Raw genomic sequence first — 19,635 nt, forward strand, 5'->3', positions numbered from 1 at the left:
TAGAGGAAAATAAGTATGTTTCATCTCGTGGGTACATCGTCTAGTTAGGACTATGAATACAAACCCTGGGTTATTAAGTGACCACTATGAAGCCCGTCTGACCCCAAACTTCGTGCAAATAAAAGCTGCAGGAAGGGAACAGCATTGCCATAGATGAATAAATGTTTTTTCAAGAAATTCATCAGCCTTTTTACCAGTGTAGAATCAAACCCCGCAATTATTAATTACAATAAAAATGTTGACTACAAAGAAGTAATTGTAATGTGGTGCATGGTGCCCAGTAACAGTAGTTCTGGTCCCTGTATGTTTCATTTCGCGGGTACATCGTCTAGTTTGGACTATGAATACAAACCCTGGGTTATTAAGTGACCACTATGAAGCCTGTCTGACTCCAAACTTCGCGCCAATAAAAGCTGCAGGAAGGGAACAGCATTGACATAGATGAATAAATGTTTTTTTTCCAAGAAATTCAGCAACCTTTTTACCTGGGTACAAGGAAGTTGGAACTAAGGATCATTAGTGGGTGATGTCTTGGAAGCTGTGGCTCCTGTTTGAGCACCTATTTATATATAAAGGCTACGGATAGGTAATTATCAATTACAATAAGCGTCCTCGCCAAATAAATAATTGTAATGTGTCGTATGATGTCTAGTAACGGTAGTTTTACTCCTAGAATGTTCTGCCTGTTCTTTTCGAGAATATTCTAATAGTTTTTCTAGCACATTTCGGCATTTTCGATCATTATTAATTACTAATAAATGTTGTCGCCAAAAAGTAATTTCAATATGATGCATTGTGCATATAACGGTAGTTTTTGTCCCTGTATGTTTCATCTCGTGGGTACAATGTGTAGTTCAGCTTGTACATATATACCCAGGGTTATTAAGTGACCACTATGAAACCTGTCTGTTTTGAAAAATGGTCGAAAATGTCCAAATGTTCTAGAAAAACTACCACAAATAAATCATTTTAGAATATTCTGGAAAAGAAATGGGGGTAGACCATTCTTCAGTAATTGAAAAATAAAGTGATGATTGAAATCTTCTGAGCTGAGGAAATCAGTTCAGTTTTGGCAATCCCAGGGTGCATTCTACTTACGAAAGTGTTTTTTGCTGGGTATAAATGCAAATTTTATGAGTACTTTACGGATTGAATTGAATACATTATTTTCGTTATTTTTTTCCGCTTTTTAAATATATTTCTTTCGTGATTTTTTTCATTTTTTTAAACATATTTTTTCGGGATTTTTTTCTTTTTTTTTTTCTTTTGCTATAAATTTCATTTGAAATAAAAAGTGTTCAAAATGAGTGACATCCGTGAATTACAAGAATTGATCGAAAGTTTAACACCAGAGGAGATTGAAAACTTGTTTGATGACTGGGATCCGGTGGCAGTTCCTGTGAATGCTGATAATTTCCCACATAATCCACAGCCGAATAATGTTGCTGCTGCACAACCATCGAATAATGTTGCTGCTGTCCAACAGCCGAATAATGTTGCAGGTGCCCAATCAGGTAATAACCATATTATATTATGCTTTATTATTTTCAAAATTTTCTCTCTTGCTGGTGTTTGTGTTTTTTTTAAATCCATATTAGTTTTTTTTTTTTTTTTTTTTTTTTTTTTGGGCTGATAATGGATTCTTATAAATCAAAATTTAAAAAAAATTCTCAACCATATATACTTAGGGCTTTTCTACAATCCACTGGTTACATACTCTCTGTCTGATTCTTATCACTCTGGTAGGCAAAACATTCCGCTGCTGTACAATGGTTTACAATTGAAAAAAAAAAGTAGACAAGAATATTCGCTCGTTGTAAGCTTCTTATAAAGTCATACACGAATATCAGAGTTTTCAAAATCACTTAATCTTTTTTTTTTCATAGCTGACTTTTGCAAATAGTGTTAGTTTGTGAATTCGCATTTATCTCGAAACAAAATAAACATATTTGAGGTTTAGGCTGTTTCCCTAGCAAATATAGACGCGATTATAAATTCACCTACTCAACCTGTTAAATAGGCGATGTTCAACAATTTCGAACTAGGTACTTTCTTAACTTTGGTAGGGAAAATACTATCCGATCGAAAATAATTCTCAAAAATAAACCATCAAAACCATAGATTAAAAAATACGATGATACTTTTTTTTGATACCTACATTCGAAAAAATAATTTTCAAATATTGTGAGTAAGTACAAAGTACATACGGACTTTTTTTTTTTGCAACGATGTTCTTTTGCATTCTACGGACGAATACATCTGAGCTCTATTCCTGTTAAAGTACTCGTAAGTATATTTCAAACTGTCTTAGAGAAGAAAAAAAACCAAATTTCTTTTCCACCTGGTTGTTGGTGTTGTGAGAAAAGTGTAGCAGACCCCACAACTCGTTCTAATTCTTCAACACCATTTTTTTCCAAACTTGCACAAAATCACCGCTCACCGCTTCGGAGTTTTCTAGAGACGACATGAAGCATTTTACAGAAAAATAAAGTAGAGAATTGAATTTCCAATCAATCGTGTTATTGTACTTAGTTTTTTCTAAGAGGCTTACTTTTTTTTTGACATATTTGCAAAAGAAAGTATATTTTTCTCAATGTTTTCAAATAGACAATTATTTAAAAACATAGTATGGGGTTCTTTCGCATTGTTGAGTAAGTACTATTTCTCTGTAAAAAAAAAAAGGATACCACCTACGTAACTTCGAAGATCTGTTCTTTATTTTTTCTAAAAACGGGTACTTACTTACCTACAAAGTGAAGACAGTGAAGACAAAGTCAGTGGTTTGAATTCTTTTTTTTCTCATTCTTTTTTTTCAAAACGAAGTGTTTATTTCAATACAATTGTAGAAAATTGCAAACTGAAAAAATATACCCCAATTGAGATAGATTTTTTTCCAATTTTCATTGTACCTAGGTATTATAACATTGAAGTAACTTCGCAGATCTGTTCTTTATTTTTTTCTAAAAAAAAAAAAAACTTGTACTTACATACTTACCTACAAAGTGAAGAAAAAGACAGTGGCTTGAATTTCTTATTTTTTCAATTTCGAAGATCTGTTCTTTATTTTTCTACAAACTGGTACTTACTTACCTAAAAAACAATAGCTTGAATTTCTAATTTTTTTTCAATTTTGAAGATCTGTTCTTTATTTTTCTACAAAATACTTCGTTCCAAAAAAAAACTTTCAGTGTACTAGAACTTTGAAACAACTTCGAAGATCGTATTATTTGGGGGTGATGGTAGGAAGTTTACTTTATTTTTATTCACTCATTCTGTTACGAAACATAATTTCAACTTGAAGTACCTTGTCACTTTTGTAAATAATTATTTTTTAAAAGCAATTTTCTGAATTCCGAGGATCGCCGATGTCTCAATTTTATCTTGAAATATTAATAATCGTATAAAATAAAAAATTCAGCAAAAAGTTGCAAAAATTTAAAAAAAACAAACAAAAAATCACACTACTGTATGAATGAAATGAATACGCAACGCTCTAGACAAGAACAACAACGACTATTCAATAGGTAGGTATTTTATTAAGTGGTTAGTGATCAACAGTTCAACACTAATGGCCAGTAATGGCGGACAGATTAACATACTGAATTAACCACTTTCCGCAACTTTAAACAGCGAGAGCTTTTGAACGGTAAAAGCTAGAGCCTAGAGGTGAAAAAAATCATTTCAAAGAGAATAAAATGACCATTTTGCAATAATAAAATACCCAGGTGTTCGGTCTAAATTTCGAGTATTTTTAGTTCAAAGTTGTCATTATGAAGAAATGAGGGATAAAAGTACTCATAAAACCGTTATTTTTACGCGAAATGATAAAAATTATACATCAATCGATAGGGAATTTCACTGTCTTTAATTTGAGACTACATTCGAGTTCACCAGCATCCGCAAACAATCGAAAAAGTTGCATTTTTTTTTTAGGTAAGCGTCCATTTTAAAGAGAATAAAATGACGAACATTTTGCAATAATAAAATACCCATTTGCTCGATCTAAATTTCGAGTATTTTTAGTTCAAAGTAGGTATTATGAAGAAATGGTGGATAAAAATATTCATAAAACCGTTATTTTTACGCGAAATGATAAAAATTATACATCAATCGATAGGGAATTTCACTGTCTTTAATTTGAGACCACATTCGAGTTCACCAGCATCCGCAAACAATCAAAAAAGTTGCATTTTTTTTTAGGTAAGCGCCCATTTTAAAGAGAATAAAATGACGAACATTTTGCAATAATAAAATACCCGTGTGTTCGATCTAAATTTCGAGTATTTTTAGTTCAAAGTTGGCATTATGAAGAAATGGTGGATAAAAGTATTCATAAAACCGATATTTTTACGCGAAATGATAAAAATTATACATCAATCGACAGGGGAATTTCACTGTCTTTAATTTGGGACCACATTCATCCGCAAACAATCGAAAAAGTTTCATTTTTTTTTACATAAAAAACTGGAAATCCAAGTATTTTCTATAGCACGGCGGAATGTTTTGCCTACTAGAGTGACAAGAATCAGGTAGCGAGTATGCAACCCTTGGATTGTAGAAAAACATAATTTTCTGGGTTTTGGTGGTAATTTTTTTATTTTTTTTCATTCCCAGACTCGGAAGAATATTATCGGGTTCTGCAAGTTCAAAATCGTACAGTTAAAAAATTCAACGCTACAGCCAAACGAATTATCATACAACTGATAGAGAATGACAGTAATCCGATCGAATTTATTGAAAATGCCTTTAAAAAATTGATCGAAGAATTCGTAAATAATGATGATACTGGTGCTAATAAAGTTGGCCTGACGATTAATAATAGTGAAAATAGTGAAAACAACAGACCTATTTTTATATCGTACAGGCCACTCTCTGAATTAACAGCAGAAATTATTTTGAATGAATTTCAAAAGGTAATTCAGAGCAATGCCAATTTTCTGAGCGATGAACCGCTCCAAATAAATATCACGAAAATTATTGTACCGCACGGAAGAGGAAAATCAACCCACCTAGACATGTTACCGTATGATGAATTTTGTGCTTCGAAAAAACGGTCTATCCATGTGATCCGCAATAACGATAATTTATGCTTACCTAGGGCTTTAGTTCTAGGCAAAGCCTATTTCGACAAAAATTGGGCCAAAGAAAATTTGCCTAAAAAAGAAGACAAGGAATATGCCTTAAGATATAAGGAAGCCAAGAAATATGCCTTAAGATATAAGGCGCTAAGTAGGTTAGATCGGTCTGATAAATTAGGAGATGCTGCGAGGGATTTATGTGAAGATGCTGGAGTAGTGATTGGCAGCGATGGAGGGGGTCCAGCTGAGCTTAAAAAATTCCAGGATTACTTAAGTGATTACAAAATTGATGTTTATAATGGATCGGACCACAGTGGGAAAACTCTAGTTTTCGAAAGCGAGGTGCAAGCTGCGAAGCACATAAACCTTATATATGGACAAAATCACTATAATGTGATCTTGACACTTGCCGGTGCATTCGCAAAAAATGAGTTTTGCGCTGGTTGTCATGAAGGATTCGAGCATAAAATTGAACATAATAAATGTAAAAAGGCATGTCACAGGTGTAAAAAGGAAGACGAATGTAAAAAAAATCCTAATATTGGAAGGATACAGTGTCCCAAGTGTCTACGAATTTTCAATGGTCAGCAATGTCTTAAAAATCATACACTACCGCACTATGAGAAAGGTAGGTCAGTTTGTGCCGTTTTCAAATATTGCGATATATGCCAGTACCAGTACTCCACGGAGAAGCTAAAAGGAAAACCACATAAATGCGAATACATTCACTGCAATAATTGCGAAACATATGTGCTGCATGGGCATTTATGCCATGTTCAAACGCTGAGTAAAAAAGATACCAATCGGCCAAAGAACGCATATGTATTTTTCGATTTTGAGAGCCGTATTGACGATGAAAAGCATATACCAAATTATTGCGTGATCCAAGTGCAATGTTTTAAATGTGTTGATGATATGGATGTGTCTCAGAAATGCGCATTTTGCGGTGAACGCGAATTCGTAATAAAAAGACATGAAGGAGATCACCTTTTATTGGATTTTTTCAGAGTAATTCAAGATCTCCTTAAAAAAAAATTTACAAAAATACTGGTATTTGCCCACAACGGTGGTGGGTATGATTTCCAATTTATTGCTGACTTTATGCTGAGAATGAGTTGGCAACCTGAATTAATTCTCAATGGAAGCAAAATAATGCAAATAGCTTATAAAAAAAAAGTTGTTTTTAGGGACACTCTCAATTTCTTTCAGAAACCTCTGAAATCGCTACCCTCTATGTTTGGACTTCAAAATATAGCAAAAGGACACTTCCCTCATTTCTTCAATAAGCCTGAAAACCAAAACTATATTGGTACCCTCCCAGGTGTAGAATACTATGGTGCGGACCAGATGAGTGGCAAAGAGAGAAAAAATTTTCTGAAATGGTATAATGAGCAACTTAAAGAAAAGAAAACATTTGATTTCCAAAAAGAAATGGAATTTTATTGTCGTGCTGATGTGGAGATTTTACGCCGTGCATCGTTGATATTTCGTAAATTGTTTGTTGATCTACTCCATGTGGACCCCTTAGCTGTAGCATGCACAATTGCTTCGGCATGCATGGTTGCATATAGAACTAATTTCTTGCCAAAAGATACCATACCGCTGATGCAATTTAAATCATATCGAATGAGGGAAAAACAGTCCGAACTTGCTGTGAATTACATAAAATACTTCGAAGAAAAATTTGATGTTCGTCTCCAATCTGCATACAGGGGAACTGAGAAAAAAATAGCAAATTATCACATTGATGGTTACTGTGAGAATTTTCCAGCTGAAAAACTAGGGTCGAAATATGGTACTGGTAATCGGCCATTATTATTGGAAATTCATGGATGCTTTTATCACGGCTGCCCTACTTGCTTTAAAAATCGCACCGCACCAATTTACAGTGGTTCTCGCACTTCCGATAAAGTTGATATGGACATGAGATTTCAAAATACCCAAACAAAAATGAGCTTCTTGAGAAACTTACCATGTAGACCAATTGTACTGGAAAAATGGGAATGCGAGATCTACAGAGATTGTACCACAGACACGCAACTGAAACGCTGTATGACTGATAGATCAACTATAACCCCGATATATACCAATCGCGAAGCTTTCTTTGGAGGCAGGACTGAAAATTTTTATAGGTAAATTTCATAAAAATTCATTTAAAAATGCTGGAGGGTTCAATCATGTAGCTTATTTCATTTCAATTTTAATTTTGTTTTTACAGGTATTACAAAGTCAAAGAAAATGAAAAAATTCGATACATTGATGTTAATTCATTGTATCCGTACATTAACAAGTATGGTGTTTACCCTATAGGACACCCTCAAATATTAATTGCTGATGATGTACCTCAAACTTTACAAGGTATAACAGGTGTAGCTAAAGTACGCGTTCTTCCTCCAAAAGATCTGTACATGCCTGTGTTACCTCTTAGGGCCAATAACAAATTGACATTTGCACTTTGCATAGTATGTGCCAACTGTGAAAATACAGGTACGTGTACACATAGCGATGAAGAAAGAGCGTTTGTGGGTACCTACACATGTATCGAGCTTAATAAAGCCGTTGAGAAAGGTTATATATTGAAAAATATATACGAGGTATGGTCATATGAAAGTATGCAGTACAATGAAGAGAGTAAAGGGCTGTTCTCTGAGTATATTGATCTCTTTATTGCCATCAAACAAAAATCTTCGGGATACCCAGCAAATATTCAAACACCTGAAGATAAAGAAAAATTTGTGGAAGAATTGCTGAGACGTGAGGGAATCACACTGACCACTGACGAAATCGAATCCAACCCAGGACTTCGTTCCTTGAGCAAAATATGCCTTAATAGGTACCTATTATATTTTCTACATTAACTTGATCAGTCGCATTCTCGTCTTCATAATACAAGTCAATTATTTCATTTTTTTTTTTTTGCAGTTTATGGGGCAAGTTTGGTCAGAGAAACAATGTGGGGAAAATATCTGTATTAAAGAAAGCATCGGAGTTATACACTTTCTTATCTGACCCATCTAGAGAAATAAGCAATCTCAAATTTTTGAATGAAAAATCCGAAGAGGATGCTCTAGCATACGTGCAGTGGAAAGTCGTGGATGAATGTGCTGTTGATGCAGGGTTTATAAGTCCAATTATTTGCGCATATGTCACCTCGCAGGCTAGACTCCACTTGTACAGATATCTGGATGAGCTGAAGGAACGTGTACTTTACTGTGATACGGACAGTATCATATATGTTGAAAGAGAGGGAGATATACCCATAGAAACAGGTCCATTCCTAGGTCAAATGGGGAATGAATTGGAATCTGACTATGGACCAGATGCTTATATCACGGAGTTTGTATCTGGTAATGATCAATTCTTCTACCCAAATTTTTAAGAACTGTTTTTTTTAGGCGTTCACTAATATATTGTGTTATTTTAAAATAGGTGGGCCTAAAAATTACAGTTTAGCCGTTTACGTGCCTAATACAGGTGAAACGGATTACATCACCAAGGTGCGAGGGATAACGCTAAATTTCCAAACCAAACAGCTGATGAATTTCAACAGCATGAAAAACTTCATTTTAGAAGATTCACCAACTAATCCCCCAACACCTATTGAAATAGTTAATCCCAATAAAATACAGAGAAAACGCGGTTTTTCGGTCATAAGTAAAGACATGACTCGTCATTATAGGCAAGTCCCCAGCAAGAGGCGAAAACTAAATCATTACAGAACCCTGCCATATGGATATGTGGAGAATTAGTCTTGTATGTAATAAGTATTTTAAAGGAGGAAAATTTAGATTTCATTTTTGCTAAAACTTTTTTTTCTTTTTGTTTAACAGGGTTTTCAACATTGCCTTATGATGCTATGATGCAGATTGTTGATAGGATGTCTATGGCGAATATTTACAGCAAATTACCATACATAAACGAAACATGCCGTGAATTGGCCATTAGAAAAATTTACCAAATGCGTCATGTAATTTGCAGGGAGAGACGCAACAAAAATTGTGTATGTCTAACAAAAGAGGGGAAGCTAGAAGAAATTAAACTCATTAAAAGTTTAATTGATGCTAGAATGTACCCTATCTTCGTAGATGAAGAATTAGATGACGATTAAAAGTAATCTTTAAGATGTACATATTATAGGCATTGATATTTTCCTCATGTATTTTGTAGAAATTAAAATAAAATGTAATACATTTTGTACAGTGCAGCTGCTTTTTACTACTTTGAGTTTTATTAACTTTTGAATAGTACGTGCTAGTGCTTTGGGTTGAAAAATATTCGAGAGGATAAAATTCTGTGCATTTTGGTTAAATAAAATACCTATGTGTCCGCTGAAAATTGCGTGTAATTTTAATTTAAAGTGGTATTTTCAACATGAGTGACTACTTTTTACAGCTTTGAGCTTTAGTAAGGTTTGAGCAATAAATGCTAGCACTTTCGGCAAAAAAAAAGTCCATTTGTAAGAGGATACAATTCTGAAATTTTGGTTAAATAAAATATTTGAAGTTGGAATTTCTTCAGCTAATTATTATTTTTACAACTTTGAGCTTTAAAAACTTTTGAATGGTAAACACTAGCATTTTCGGTTAAAACCCTTTTGAAAGAGGATAAAAATCTGAACATTTTGATGTATTAAAATACCTATGTGTCCATTGAAAATTTTGCGTAATTTCAATTTTAAAGTTGGATTTTTACTGTAAGGACTACCTTGTACAACTTTGAGCTTTAGAAACTTTTGAACGGCAAACACCAGCGCTTTCGCTAAACAACCATATGAAAATGAAACAAAACGAATTGCTGTTCCATTTTACATAACTTTGTGAAAAACAAAACGAAATTAATTTCGTTTGCCAACACCAATAAAAAGACTGGTGAATTTCTTGAAAAAAAAAAAAACATTTATTCATCTATGTCAAGGCTGTTCCCTTCCTACAGTTTTTATTGGCGCGAAGTTTGGAATCAGACAGGCTTCATAGTAGTCACTTAATAACCCAGGGTTTGTATTCATAGTTCAAACTAGACGATGTACCCAAGAGATGAAACATACAGGGTCCAAAACTACTGTTACTATGGCCACTTAATAACCCTGGGTTTGTATTCATAGTCCAAGCTAGACGATGTACCTACCCAAGAGATGAAACATACAGGGACCAAAACTATCATTACTACGCACCATGCACCACATTACAGATTTATTTGAAAATCAAAAATTATTGGTAAACATACTTAAGGGTATTGAAAGAGGACCACCAAGACGCAATTTTTAGCACTGTTTAGAAAAAAAATATTCACATACGCCGACGCTGTTGCTACCTCAACAAATGGTGGCTTAGTCCCTTTCTACACCCAATTACCAACGTAGAAATCAGGTAGGTAAGTATAAGTAAAAAAATTTTCAGAAAAAATCATTTCATATCTGTCATAATTATTCTACTCCATACTATTTTCGCCGTCTTTTTTTTTTTACCCCTTTCATTGTGCATACCGCGACACGCCGTTCCTAAAAAACCTCCCTTGACAGTACAAACTCCATAATATTTTCGTCATCTTTTTTTTTTAAAAAAACTTCATCGTACATACCACACTACCCAGCTCCTAAAAACCTCCCTCGGCAGTACGAATTCATAACCAAACTGAACTCCATAATATTTTCGTCATCTTTTTTTTTTTTTTTTTAAACTTTTCAGCGTACATACCTCACTACCCCGCTCCTAAAAACCTCCCTTAGCAGTACGAATTCATAACCAAACTGGTTCCATTACCACCGCGTCGTCATCCTCTACCTTTTCGTAGTTCCAACAACCTCCTACCCGAGCGCTTAAACCAAGCCGCAGGCTGGGTTTAAACGCACGGGTATACTACTAATGTAATGCCATTTTAACGCCGGGTTTCTTTAATTAATTTTTTCAGAGTAGATATAACGTAATCGTCGAATCGTTTTGTTTTCCTTTTATCGAGTATATAATGCCGAATCATCCACGGTTTATTTCAATTGCGTCGAAATTCAATTTGATTTTATCCAATTCAAAAAGATAAATTTATCAAACAGCTATCGAAAAACAATCCACAAAATTCTCGTAAAATGACGAAAAATATTACGTATAAGCGGATAAAATTTGTACAAGAGAAAGACGTGTATCGCCGACCAGTCCACGAATTAGGTACTATTTGTTTTAAACGTTGAAAAACAGAAGAATAAGTGCTCCTTCTCGTACTTTCAATATTTCGCAAAACTTTTCAAAACTCCGTTACAAATTTTCCAGCCGCTCTAAAGCGGATATAAAGCTTATAGAAAATTTAAAAGAAAATTTTGAAACGTACCAGACTCTAGCGAGTACTATCTCCTTTTTAACATACAACAGACTCTCGTCGTCTCGTCTCAACGTCAAAGTACCAGATCAATATAATACACTTGAAAAATCATAAAAATGTCGCTGCAAAAAACCTCTCAAGGTAGGCGCAGGCACCTTAAATTTCTAGATTACCAATACCACCTCGCTATTCGTATAATATAAAAACCATAAAAGAATTTATTTTTCAATCATTCTGAATACGAAAAAGTAAAGTGATAAAAACTAATGAAGTTTAAGTATATTTTTGTAAAAATATCTCTCTAATAAAAGTAAACAAAATACACCATAAAGTTCACCGAAGTAATAAAATCTTTTATTTTGTTATTTCCGTTCAGAATTATTGTGTATTCGTGTATCGATAAAACGTATCATTTTTTCCTTACTTGCAAAGTACATCGACATCTTCTTTAGATGTTGGTATGCCATGCTCCGTGTGTTTCAGTATGGGAGATAATTGTCCTAGGCAGTCTTTTAAAAAATCTCGAGCTTTGCATTTTTCTAATATTGTCACGTTTCCCAATAAGTCGTCGGTGGTTGTGGCTGATCTAGCCAATACATATTCAACTGCGAACATAATAAAAAATAGGTATTGTCGCATTAATTTGACGTTTTACTACGTGAAATTTATTCAGTTTATACATATAAGAAGAAGTTTAATATTTATACGTAAGTGTATGGTGTATCCGGGTTGCAGCTTGATGCCTTTTATGTGTGATGACTCTGCAACCCAAATTACACGAGAGAAAGTACCTACCTAAGTGAAGTTGTTGAACTCGAAACCTCAAACTTTACAGGAGAGGAAGATAATCAATTAACATTAATGATGGACGCTTTCAAGTTACTTATCAAGATAAACTAGGCAATTTCTGGTAAGTTGATGAAAAAAAATTTTTAAAAACTTTTTAACTGTATTCATGATTATTTGAATTTTCAAAGAGCTTCACCCTCACTTCGTTCCGATCAGATTTATTTATTTTTTTTTTTTTCGTTTTGAATTATACTTCGTGGTTCGAATTTTTAAAAATGTCAAGTGTAGACATTTCTTTTTGGGATGTTTATAATTGCAAGATTATTGCACCCGAACCAATCATGTGTTATCATTATGTATTGTTATTCACTGTGACCATCTGAAACATTTAACACATAACTTTTTTGGAGGGTAGGTACTCAATATTTCTATGCTTCCTGTACGTACAAAGTGGGTTAAACAAATTTCGTTCATCCGCATTTCGAAATGATTTACACAGCTTGAAAAAAATTTTCAATTCGAAATACGAATAGTTTGGCTGCTTCGAATTTCAAAGCTGGGTAACTCGCTTTAATTGTGTAGTTTGGATTGCAGCATTGTTACCTGGAAGGAGGCCAAAAATTTCGGCACACACAGAATCTACAATAGACGCGATTTTACGAGTATAGCGTACAATAATGAATAAAGGTATCTATATAGTGATAAGTACCAAGTAGCCATTTTATGGGCGGAAAAAGTGGACTAGAATAAATGTCAGTCTGCGTGCAGCTGCAAAAGCTTTATGTTATGCTTAAACGTTGGCAAATCTGGGCGAAAAAATTATCTAAAGGGTTTACAATAACACGCGAAAAGTTAACAAAATGCTTCCAAATGGATGGATTTCAGTTGAAAGAAAATTTAAAACGTTAACCGAATGGCAAAATGGAGTAGAATATTCGATACGCGAAACGTTTACATTTAAATAGCACCAAAGCGCAACTTTATACTCCCCTGTCCCGGCAAGTTGTTCATTTTATTCACGAAGTTACATCGCCAAGTTTAGCTGCCTTTAAGTATTACTTAATGCAGCGCGAAAACTATCAACGCGAGTGAGATAATAATAGAGTACATTTATAAGGACTTATTTTTTTCAGCAGGTTTTTTTATTCCTCATTTTAATAACGTAGGTACGTTGGTCTCTTTTTTTTCTAATATAGATTTATATACATCACATCGTATTATAGATGTGTTAACAATGCGATATAAAATTCTTTTACACGGAAATGATTTTAAAATACGTTAGTTGATAAAATTTTATCTGGAGTTGTGCGGAAACGCAGTGAGTACCCTACCTATTTCTAATTGAAAAAAAAAGACATCATCAAAATAAGTAATACTCATATTCGTACTCGTATATATATCAAGTACATAGGTATACCTATTCGTGTTTTATGCATAACCGAAATGTATCATAACTTGAAAAATAAACAGGGTAACCGCATCGTTTCGCTTCGTGTTAAGGTGATATTTATCAAAATTTTGCCATTGCCACCAGTGTTAGAAATTCCTTACCAGTTGTACTCGTAATTGAAATTGGTAGAAAAAGTTTTCACTTTTCATGCACGACATTTGCGTTTGCGAAGATGTGAGTTGTAATGGGGTTGCCTGCCGCTTTGATTATAGGATGAGACGGTTGCAGCAAGAACGACGAGAAAAGCTTTTCAAATCTGTTATACCTGCATGAAATTGAGTAGAAACTGCGGTTAAGCGAAGCTGTAACGCGTTAGTTGAGGTTTAAAATTAACGTCCCCGTTTCAGTGAAAAAAATCAGAAAATTTCACCAAAGGTGTAGGATGAGAATTGGGAAGTATACCTACTATACATATTTAGGATGGCAATAAGTAAGGTACCTATTGCTAAAATCGACGTTGCTGTATCATTATAGCGTAATGATAGGTAGGTCTAGATACGATGCTACAGTTCATTACGACGATAAACGAAGCAGATAGGTAATTAGTTGCAGATAGTTAGGTCATGCGATAACGTATCATTACCCGATACATACGACTCATACGAGTAGTTGTTACCGAACGTTCAGATCAAATAAATGGGTTTATTCGCAATTTCGCACCAATCATTTCAGCTATACGTAGGCTAGATATGTATTCACATACGCACATATTTTATTTACAAAGTAAGTAAATTTGATATGCCTATTATTTTAATAAATATCCAAAAAGGTAGAAAATTTCGTGTTCTACGTAGACATATTCGTATCTTTGACAGAACGAGTTTTCTGAAAAACATGAAAACTTCATAGTAAAAAAATCCAAGATTCGTAGGAAGTTCCAAAATAAAATTAGAAGACTTTATTTTAGAAATACAAAGTTAACCATCCAAAAAAAATGATCGTGATTTGCATTACTTACCTTCCTATCAATTTCGATCTTTTTTTTTACAAGAGCATATGAAACTCATCAGTTAATTCCCCCAACATTTTTTTTTTTCAAATTTTAAGTGTAATTATGCTAAAATTCTGTAAGTAAAAAACACTTTTTTTGTTATTTTTTCTCTATTTAAGCAAGAAAAAAAAATTTTAATCATCTTTTCTACATCAAAAAAATTATACTTAAGGCATTTTGACATAATAGAAAAAATATTTTTTTGAAATTTTTTACAGGAATTTTGTATTGACTCGCAATCTTTAATTGCATGCATTTATCAACATTACAGTTACACATCAAGTACCACGCCATCTGTTAGCAGAATCAAAAAGCTAAAACTGGTCCAAGCGTCTATTGAGGTCAACATTCAGGAGCTCAGCACCACACTACCCCTCTACCAGAGGAACAACAACTGCAGACCCTGGCTGGATCAACGACATACCTATGTATTATAAAAGTAGTTGACTTAAATCACGTTATGATATTGATAAGTTGTGTAATGTTAAGGGTATATACTAGAGCTGAAAACAGTTATGCTACCCGCTAACTGGTATCTGGTTAAAATACCGGGTAAACCCGCTAATGGTTGTATCCGGTTGATTCGGGTATAGATAGCAGAGTCCTGCACGGTATAGTTAAAAGTTATCTGCGTTAGTCGCGCGCCGAGGGCGGGTAGCTATAGTTATTAGTCGTCCTAACGGCAGGTTATAACCACACCGGCCCGTGCGATTATATTTGTAACTCAGATAACTTAACCGTCGACTAACTTGTAGTTAAAATAACTACGCTACCTGCGATTATCCGCACTCTCATAGATAATATTATTGTGCAATATATTTTTGAAAAATGATTTTTCAATCCCTTCCCCGATTGATGAGTCACTGAAATATATCGATAAGGTCTAATCATTGCAACGAATGCAACGATGACGAATGCGGTATAACCGTAGTTATTAACCTAACTACCGCTGCATCGGCGGGTAGTTGTAGTTAGTTATTCGTCGGTTGCGCGTGCCGACAAAACTAACTACAGTTAGTAACCTGTAGTTAAATTAGCCGATAGCTCCGGCAGTTATTCGGCTATTTTAACTATACCGTGCAGGACTCTGATAGATAGTAGCGTATAGCGAGCACAACACAAATGTTTTCGCACTTGGTCTGCGCACGCACCCCAAAATTTGATAATGCGTAAGTGGGAGGAGTTACATTTCGACACCTGTCGTTTGTATGTGTGATTGATGTTTGACATGATTGATGACAATGATGATGTCATGCTGGTGCGCTACTAGTTATAATGTGAACTGGTGCGTCATTTTTTCAACTCGCTACCCGCTACTAGCGAGAAGCGAGAATTTACGATATGGGTACAGTAGTTACCCGCTGTCAGTAAGTACTGTTTTCAGCTCTAGTACATATGTAGCAGAGCTGAAAACAGGTACTTGCTAAAAGCGGGTAACTACTGTACCCATACCATAAATTCCCGCTGCTCAGTAGTGGCTGTCCCACTTACACATAATCAAATTTTGAGGTGCGAAAGCAAATGGGTTGTGCTCACTATACTCTACTATCTGTACCCGAATCAACTCAATACCATGGCTACTAGCGGGTTCACCAGTATTTAACCAGATACTGGTTAGCAGGCAGCTTAACCGTTTTCAGCTCTGATTAGTAATAAGGAACCTCTAGGTAAGTTATTGTACCCCCATATACCGCAATAAACTAGCCCCGCCCACAAAACATTGGGACTAGGGAACCCACAAAAAAAAGTCTCTAAACAACCCACCTAGCTCTAAGGTACTTATGTAGATGTCACTAGAAAGCAAGTGAAAAACTTCAAGTGAAAGCTTGAAAATAAATTTCCATGAGATATGTAATCAACGCAATAGAGGCAACACCAACAATCCAACATAAAGGATGATAGTCCAAATGCAAATTTTGGCTGATTTGGCATGGATGCAGTGTTTTATGAGAGTCCAACTTTTTTAAAAAGCATGCAAAAATTGTAAAAAAATATACTTTTTTTACTCATGTCAAGGGAGGTCCTCGAAGTATGTATAATCATCATTCATCATTTAATATTGCCAAAAAAATATTTCCAAAAATGTATTGGTCCATAATTATGATTCGTAACTCAGGGCTCTTTTTTTGAGTATATTCGAGCCCAGAAATACTTGTAGCTGTTCAATCGCATTATATTTTGAGATTTGAGAGATTTTTTAAAATTTTTACAAAAAATACACTTTTGCTCACCTAGTATGAGAATTTCCAGAGCTGCAGCTGCCTAACCACACATTTTGACAGTTTGAAACTTTTTTTTTGAAAAAACTACTCAACAACACACTTTTACCAGAACGTAGATAGGTGTTGAAAAGGGCCCTCAAAACGCGTTAGTAGTAAAAAATATGACTTATAAAGAAACATTCGTTGGCTCCATGAAGTTGTAGCTACCTGGCCTCCTAGATTTTTCGATATTTTATACTATTTTTTGAAAAAGGGGCCTCAAAAACATCAGTTTCCTTATTATGAGTCAGTATAATCAATCTAATCATAAAATTGAACCTCACGTTGCTGGAATTTTACCGTATCCGCCTGAAATGGTAGAGAGGGTGCCTACTTAGCACGTACTACTTACTGAAGTTTATTTTTAGCCCCTTCACTGCTTCAGAAAGATTTGAAATATCTAGAGAAAACTGAAAAATCACTGCATGCTCCAGAATAGCCCAAAATTGTAATTGTTGATGTGTGCGAGTGTAATTTGAAGGGAATATTGACATTGGCTCATTTTGCTCGAAAAATTTATATTTCAAGAAAAAGTTTACAAATCGCTTATAAACAGCTTTTTTGATTTTTCAAAAATTCGTCAAAAATTCAAGATTAAACTTCAGCCCCTGAAATTTTTGTTACAGGAGTTTTAGAACATGATCTTTCTATCTGGTTTGGTTTCGTTCAAATCGAGAGAGCCAGTTGAGAAGGTTCCCTTGTAAGAAAAATGACGAATGTGCTGAAATAAGAGAACAAGAGGGAAAAAGCATGAAAATACTGAAAAATAAACGAATGAAGCTCGAATGCTCGATCATCTGCAAACAATGAATAGATGACTGTTTAATTCCAATTTCTTCACGATAGGTTTTTTGATAAAAATATCTTGGAAACACACGTAGGTAGGTTTGAAATTCGAACAAATTTCCATCACTCTTCGTTTCAATAAAATCCATCTGAGAAATTGCGATATCACTCAAATGTAAAAACATGTGGAATTCGGCTTTTCATACCTATCCGTAAAAGTAAAAATACCTATTCGAAACAATCGTAACAAAAAAAGTCGTGAATTCAACGTACAAAATACCTACCTACTCCTAAGTCCCACTTTCAACTACTGAAATAAGGTTGCTTTCGCTGTGACGGAAGAAAATGCCTTATACTGTTCAAGGAGGATTGCGAAAATTAAGAATTCGCTAAAAAGTAACCCAATTGAGAAGTGTGTCGTAGATTGCGGATTTGAAAAAGAAGCAAGTTGAGAACATCCGTTATGGCGAAAAATATTCTAGCAACGAGAAATATATATGAGTAAGAAGTCGAGCTGCGAGAAGATATAACATTGCGAATAAAAATATAGCCTTATACGTTTTTTTAAAACAAGATTTATTTTAAAGTAACGTAATAATTTAACTTTTAGTTGCGTCTTTAAAAATCTTAACTATGATATTTTTCCGTTTTAACACTGTCTCGTTAACTTTTGTCGTTTGGTAAATTTTAAAAACACTCGAGAATGGAAATTTATATTGCAGTAGAAATTGCGCGTTGGCGAACAAGGATAAAAAATACCCATTCGTGTGATTTTCCTCTCTTTTTCGAATTACAAACCGAACATCTTTTTCAATTATTGTTTTTTAAATGGTGGACATTTTTTGATAAAATACTACATAGAAGATATTTTAATCTTTTTTCGTTCACGTTTTATTAACTTCGAACTAACTGTAGGTGAAAAAAACCTAATCGACGGAGTACTTTTTTGCTCTTTTTTTGCAAAGTGATAGGTATTCTAAATATTTTATATTTGAAAAACCTTCGTCTGGTTGAGCTTTTTTTGCCATTTTATACGAAGTATCGGTGTGGTTGTAGAGTTTATACAGATTAATTTTTTTCATCGTTATTCGTTTTCATATTTCACTTTTTAACAAATGAGTCCGGAAGGATCTTGGTATTGGAGAAACTGTTACGAAAACAATAAAATATTTGCCTTTTGTTAAAGTCTAATCTTACTGTATTGTTGCTTTTTTTTTGTGTATTTGATTAAATATTTCATCGCTTGTTCGAATTCCAAGTAAGAGAATTGGTTGAATATTCGCGTTATTGTTTGATACGAAAGTTTTTTTTTCAAAACGTCGATCCAGATTTTTCTCGGGTAATATGCATCGATTCGGTTATTACGTATGAAAATATGAATGAAAATGCATCCCTTTTCGATTGCGCCCTGTCTGTAATTTATGTACGAGTTGGAAATGCGAATAAAAAACACAATTCGTACGATTTTTCATGTTTATTGAATTCATCAGTGTTGGGAAATTCTACACAGTTTCCTGTTTCACGAACGAGCTTTTTCGTTTTGTACGTTGATAAAATGCCAATTGAATGAAAGTTCATGTTGGCAGGGGGAGATGGGAGTTTGATTAAATGATGGAAGTTTTCAACGAATTTATAGCTCACGATTAGAACTGTTGTGAATTTTCTTGTTATTTTTTTTCTTCATTTTTTGGGTATACATAGTCAAACTGAAAGTATATAGGTTCAGATTTTTATTTTTGGCCAAACCTAAACAAATATTTCAGCAGAATTTTTTTTTGGAATGAATTTTATTGCTGTAATAATCCATATTTTTGATTTTTTTCTAAATCGTATCTCGAGGTTTTTCCCACTGATTTCAATTAATTTATTTCAATTTTTCAATATTTTCAAAGTTTTGCTGCTTTTCTGTTGAATTTTTAAGAATTTTCAATTTTTCAATTTTCTATTATTTTACACTATTTTGATATTTTT

At 34.0% G+C, this 19,635-nt stretch overlaps 2 protein-coding genes across 2 annotated transcripts in view; one reads left to right on the top strand and one right to left on the bottom strand.

Moving 5' to 3' along the window:
• Positions 1-19,635, bottom strand: part of LOC135836368 (uncharacterized) — an 85,069-nt gene that overhangs the window by 24,053 nt on the left and 41,381 nt on the right. Inside the window, exon 2 of the mRNA XM_065351162.1 lies at positions 11,812-11,992. Within this exon, the coding sequence (XP_065207234.1) occupies positions 11,812-11,992 (181 nt within the window). The remainder of the gene's footprint in view (positions 1-11,811; positions 11,993-19,635) is intronic.
• On the top strand, positions 974-9,282 carry LOC135836366 (uncharacterized). The gene is made up of 5 exons (XM_065351159.1): positions 974-1,514; positions 4,615-7,911; positions 8,001-8,425; positions 8,508-8,831; positions 8,909-9,282. Exons 1-2 carry the CDS (start codon positions 1,304-1,306, stop codon positions 7,212-7,214), a joined length of 2,811 nt encoding a protein of 936 aa, XP_065207231.1. The 5' UTR covers positions 974-1,303; the 3' UTR covers positions 7,215-7,911; positions 8,001-8,425; positions 8,508-8,831; positions 8,909-9,282.

Source organism: Planococcus citri, chromosome 2, assembly GCF_950023065.1.
Source record: "Planococcus citri chromosome 2, ihPlaCitr1.1, whole genome shotgun sequence".
NCBI classification, from domain to species: Eukaryota; Metazoa; Arthropoda; class Insecta; order Hemiptera; family Pseudococcidae; genus Planococcus; species Planococcus citri.

What these genes read in the sequence shown, in the direction of transcription:
- LOC135836366 (XM_065351159.1), top strand. Translation starts at nt 1,304, where the DNA reads ATGAGTGACATCCGTGAATTACAAGAATTGATCGAAAGTTTAACACCA. An exon ending in TGTTGCAGGTGCCCAATCAG is followed by an intron (nt 1,515 to 4,614) that starts GTAATAACCATA and finishes TTTCATTCCCAG; the next exon opens with ACTCGGAAGAATATTATCGG.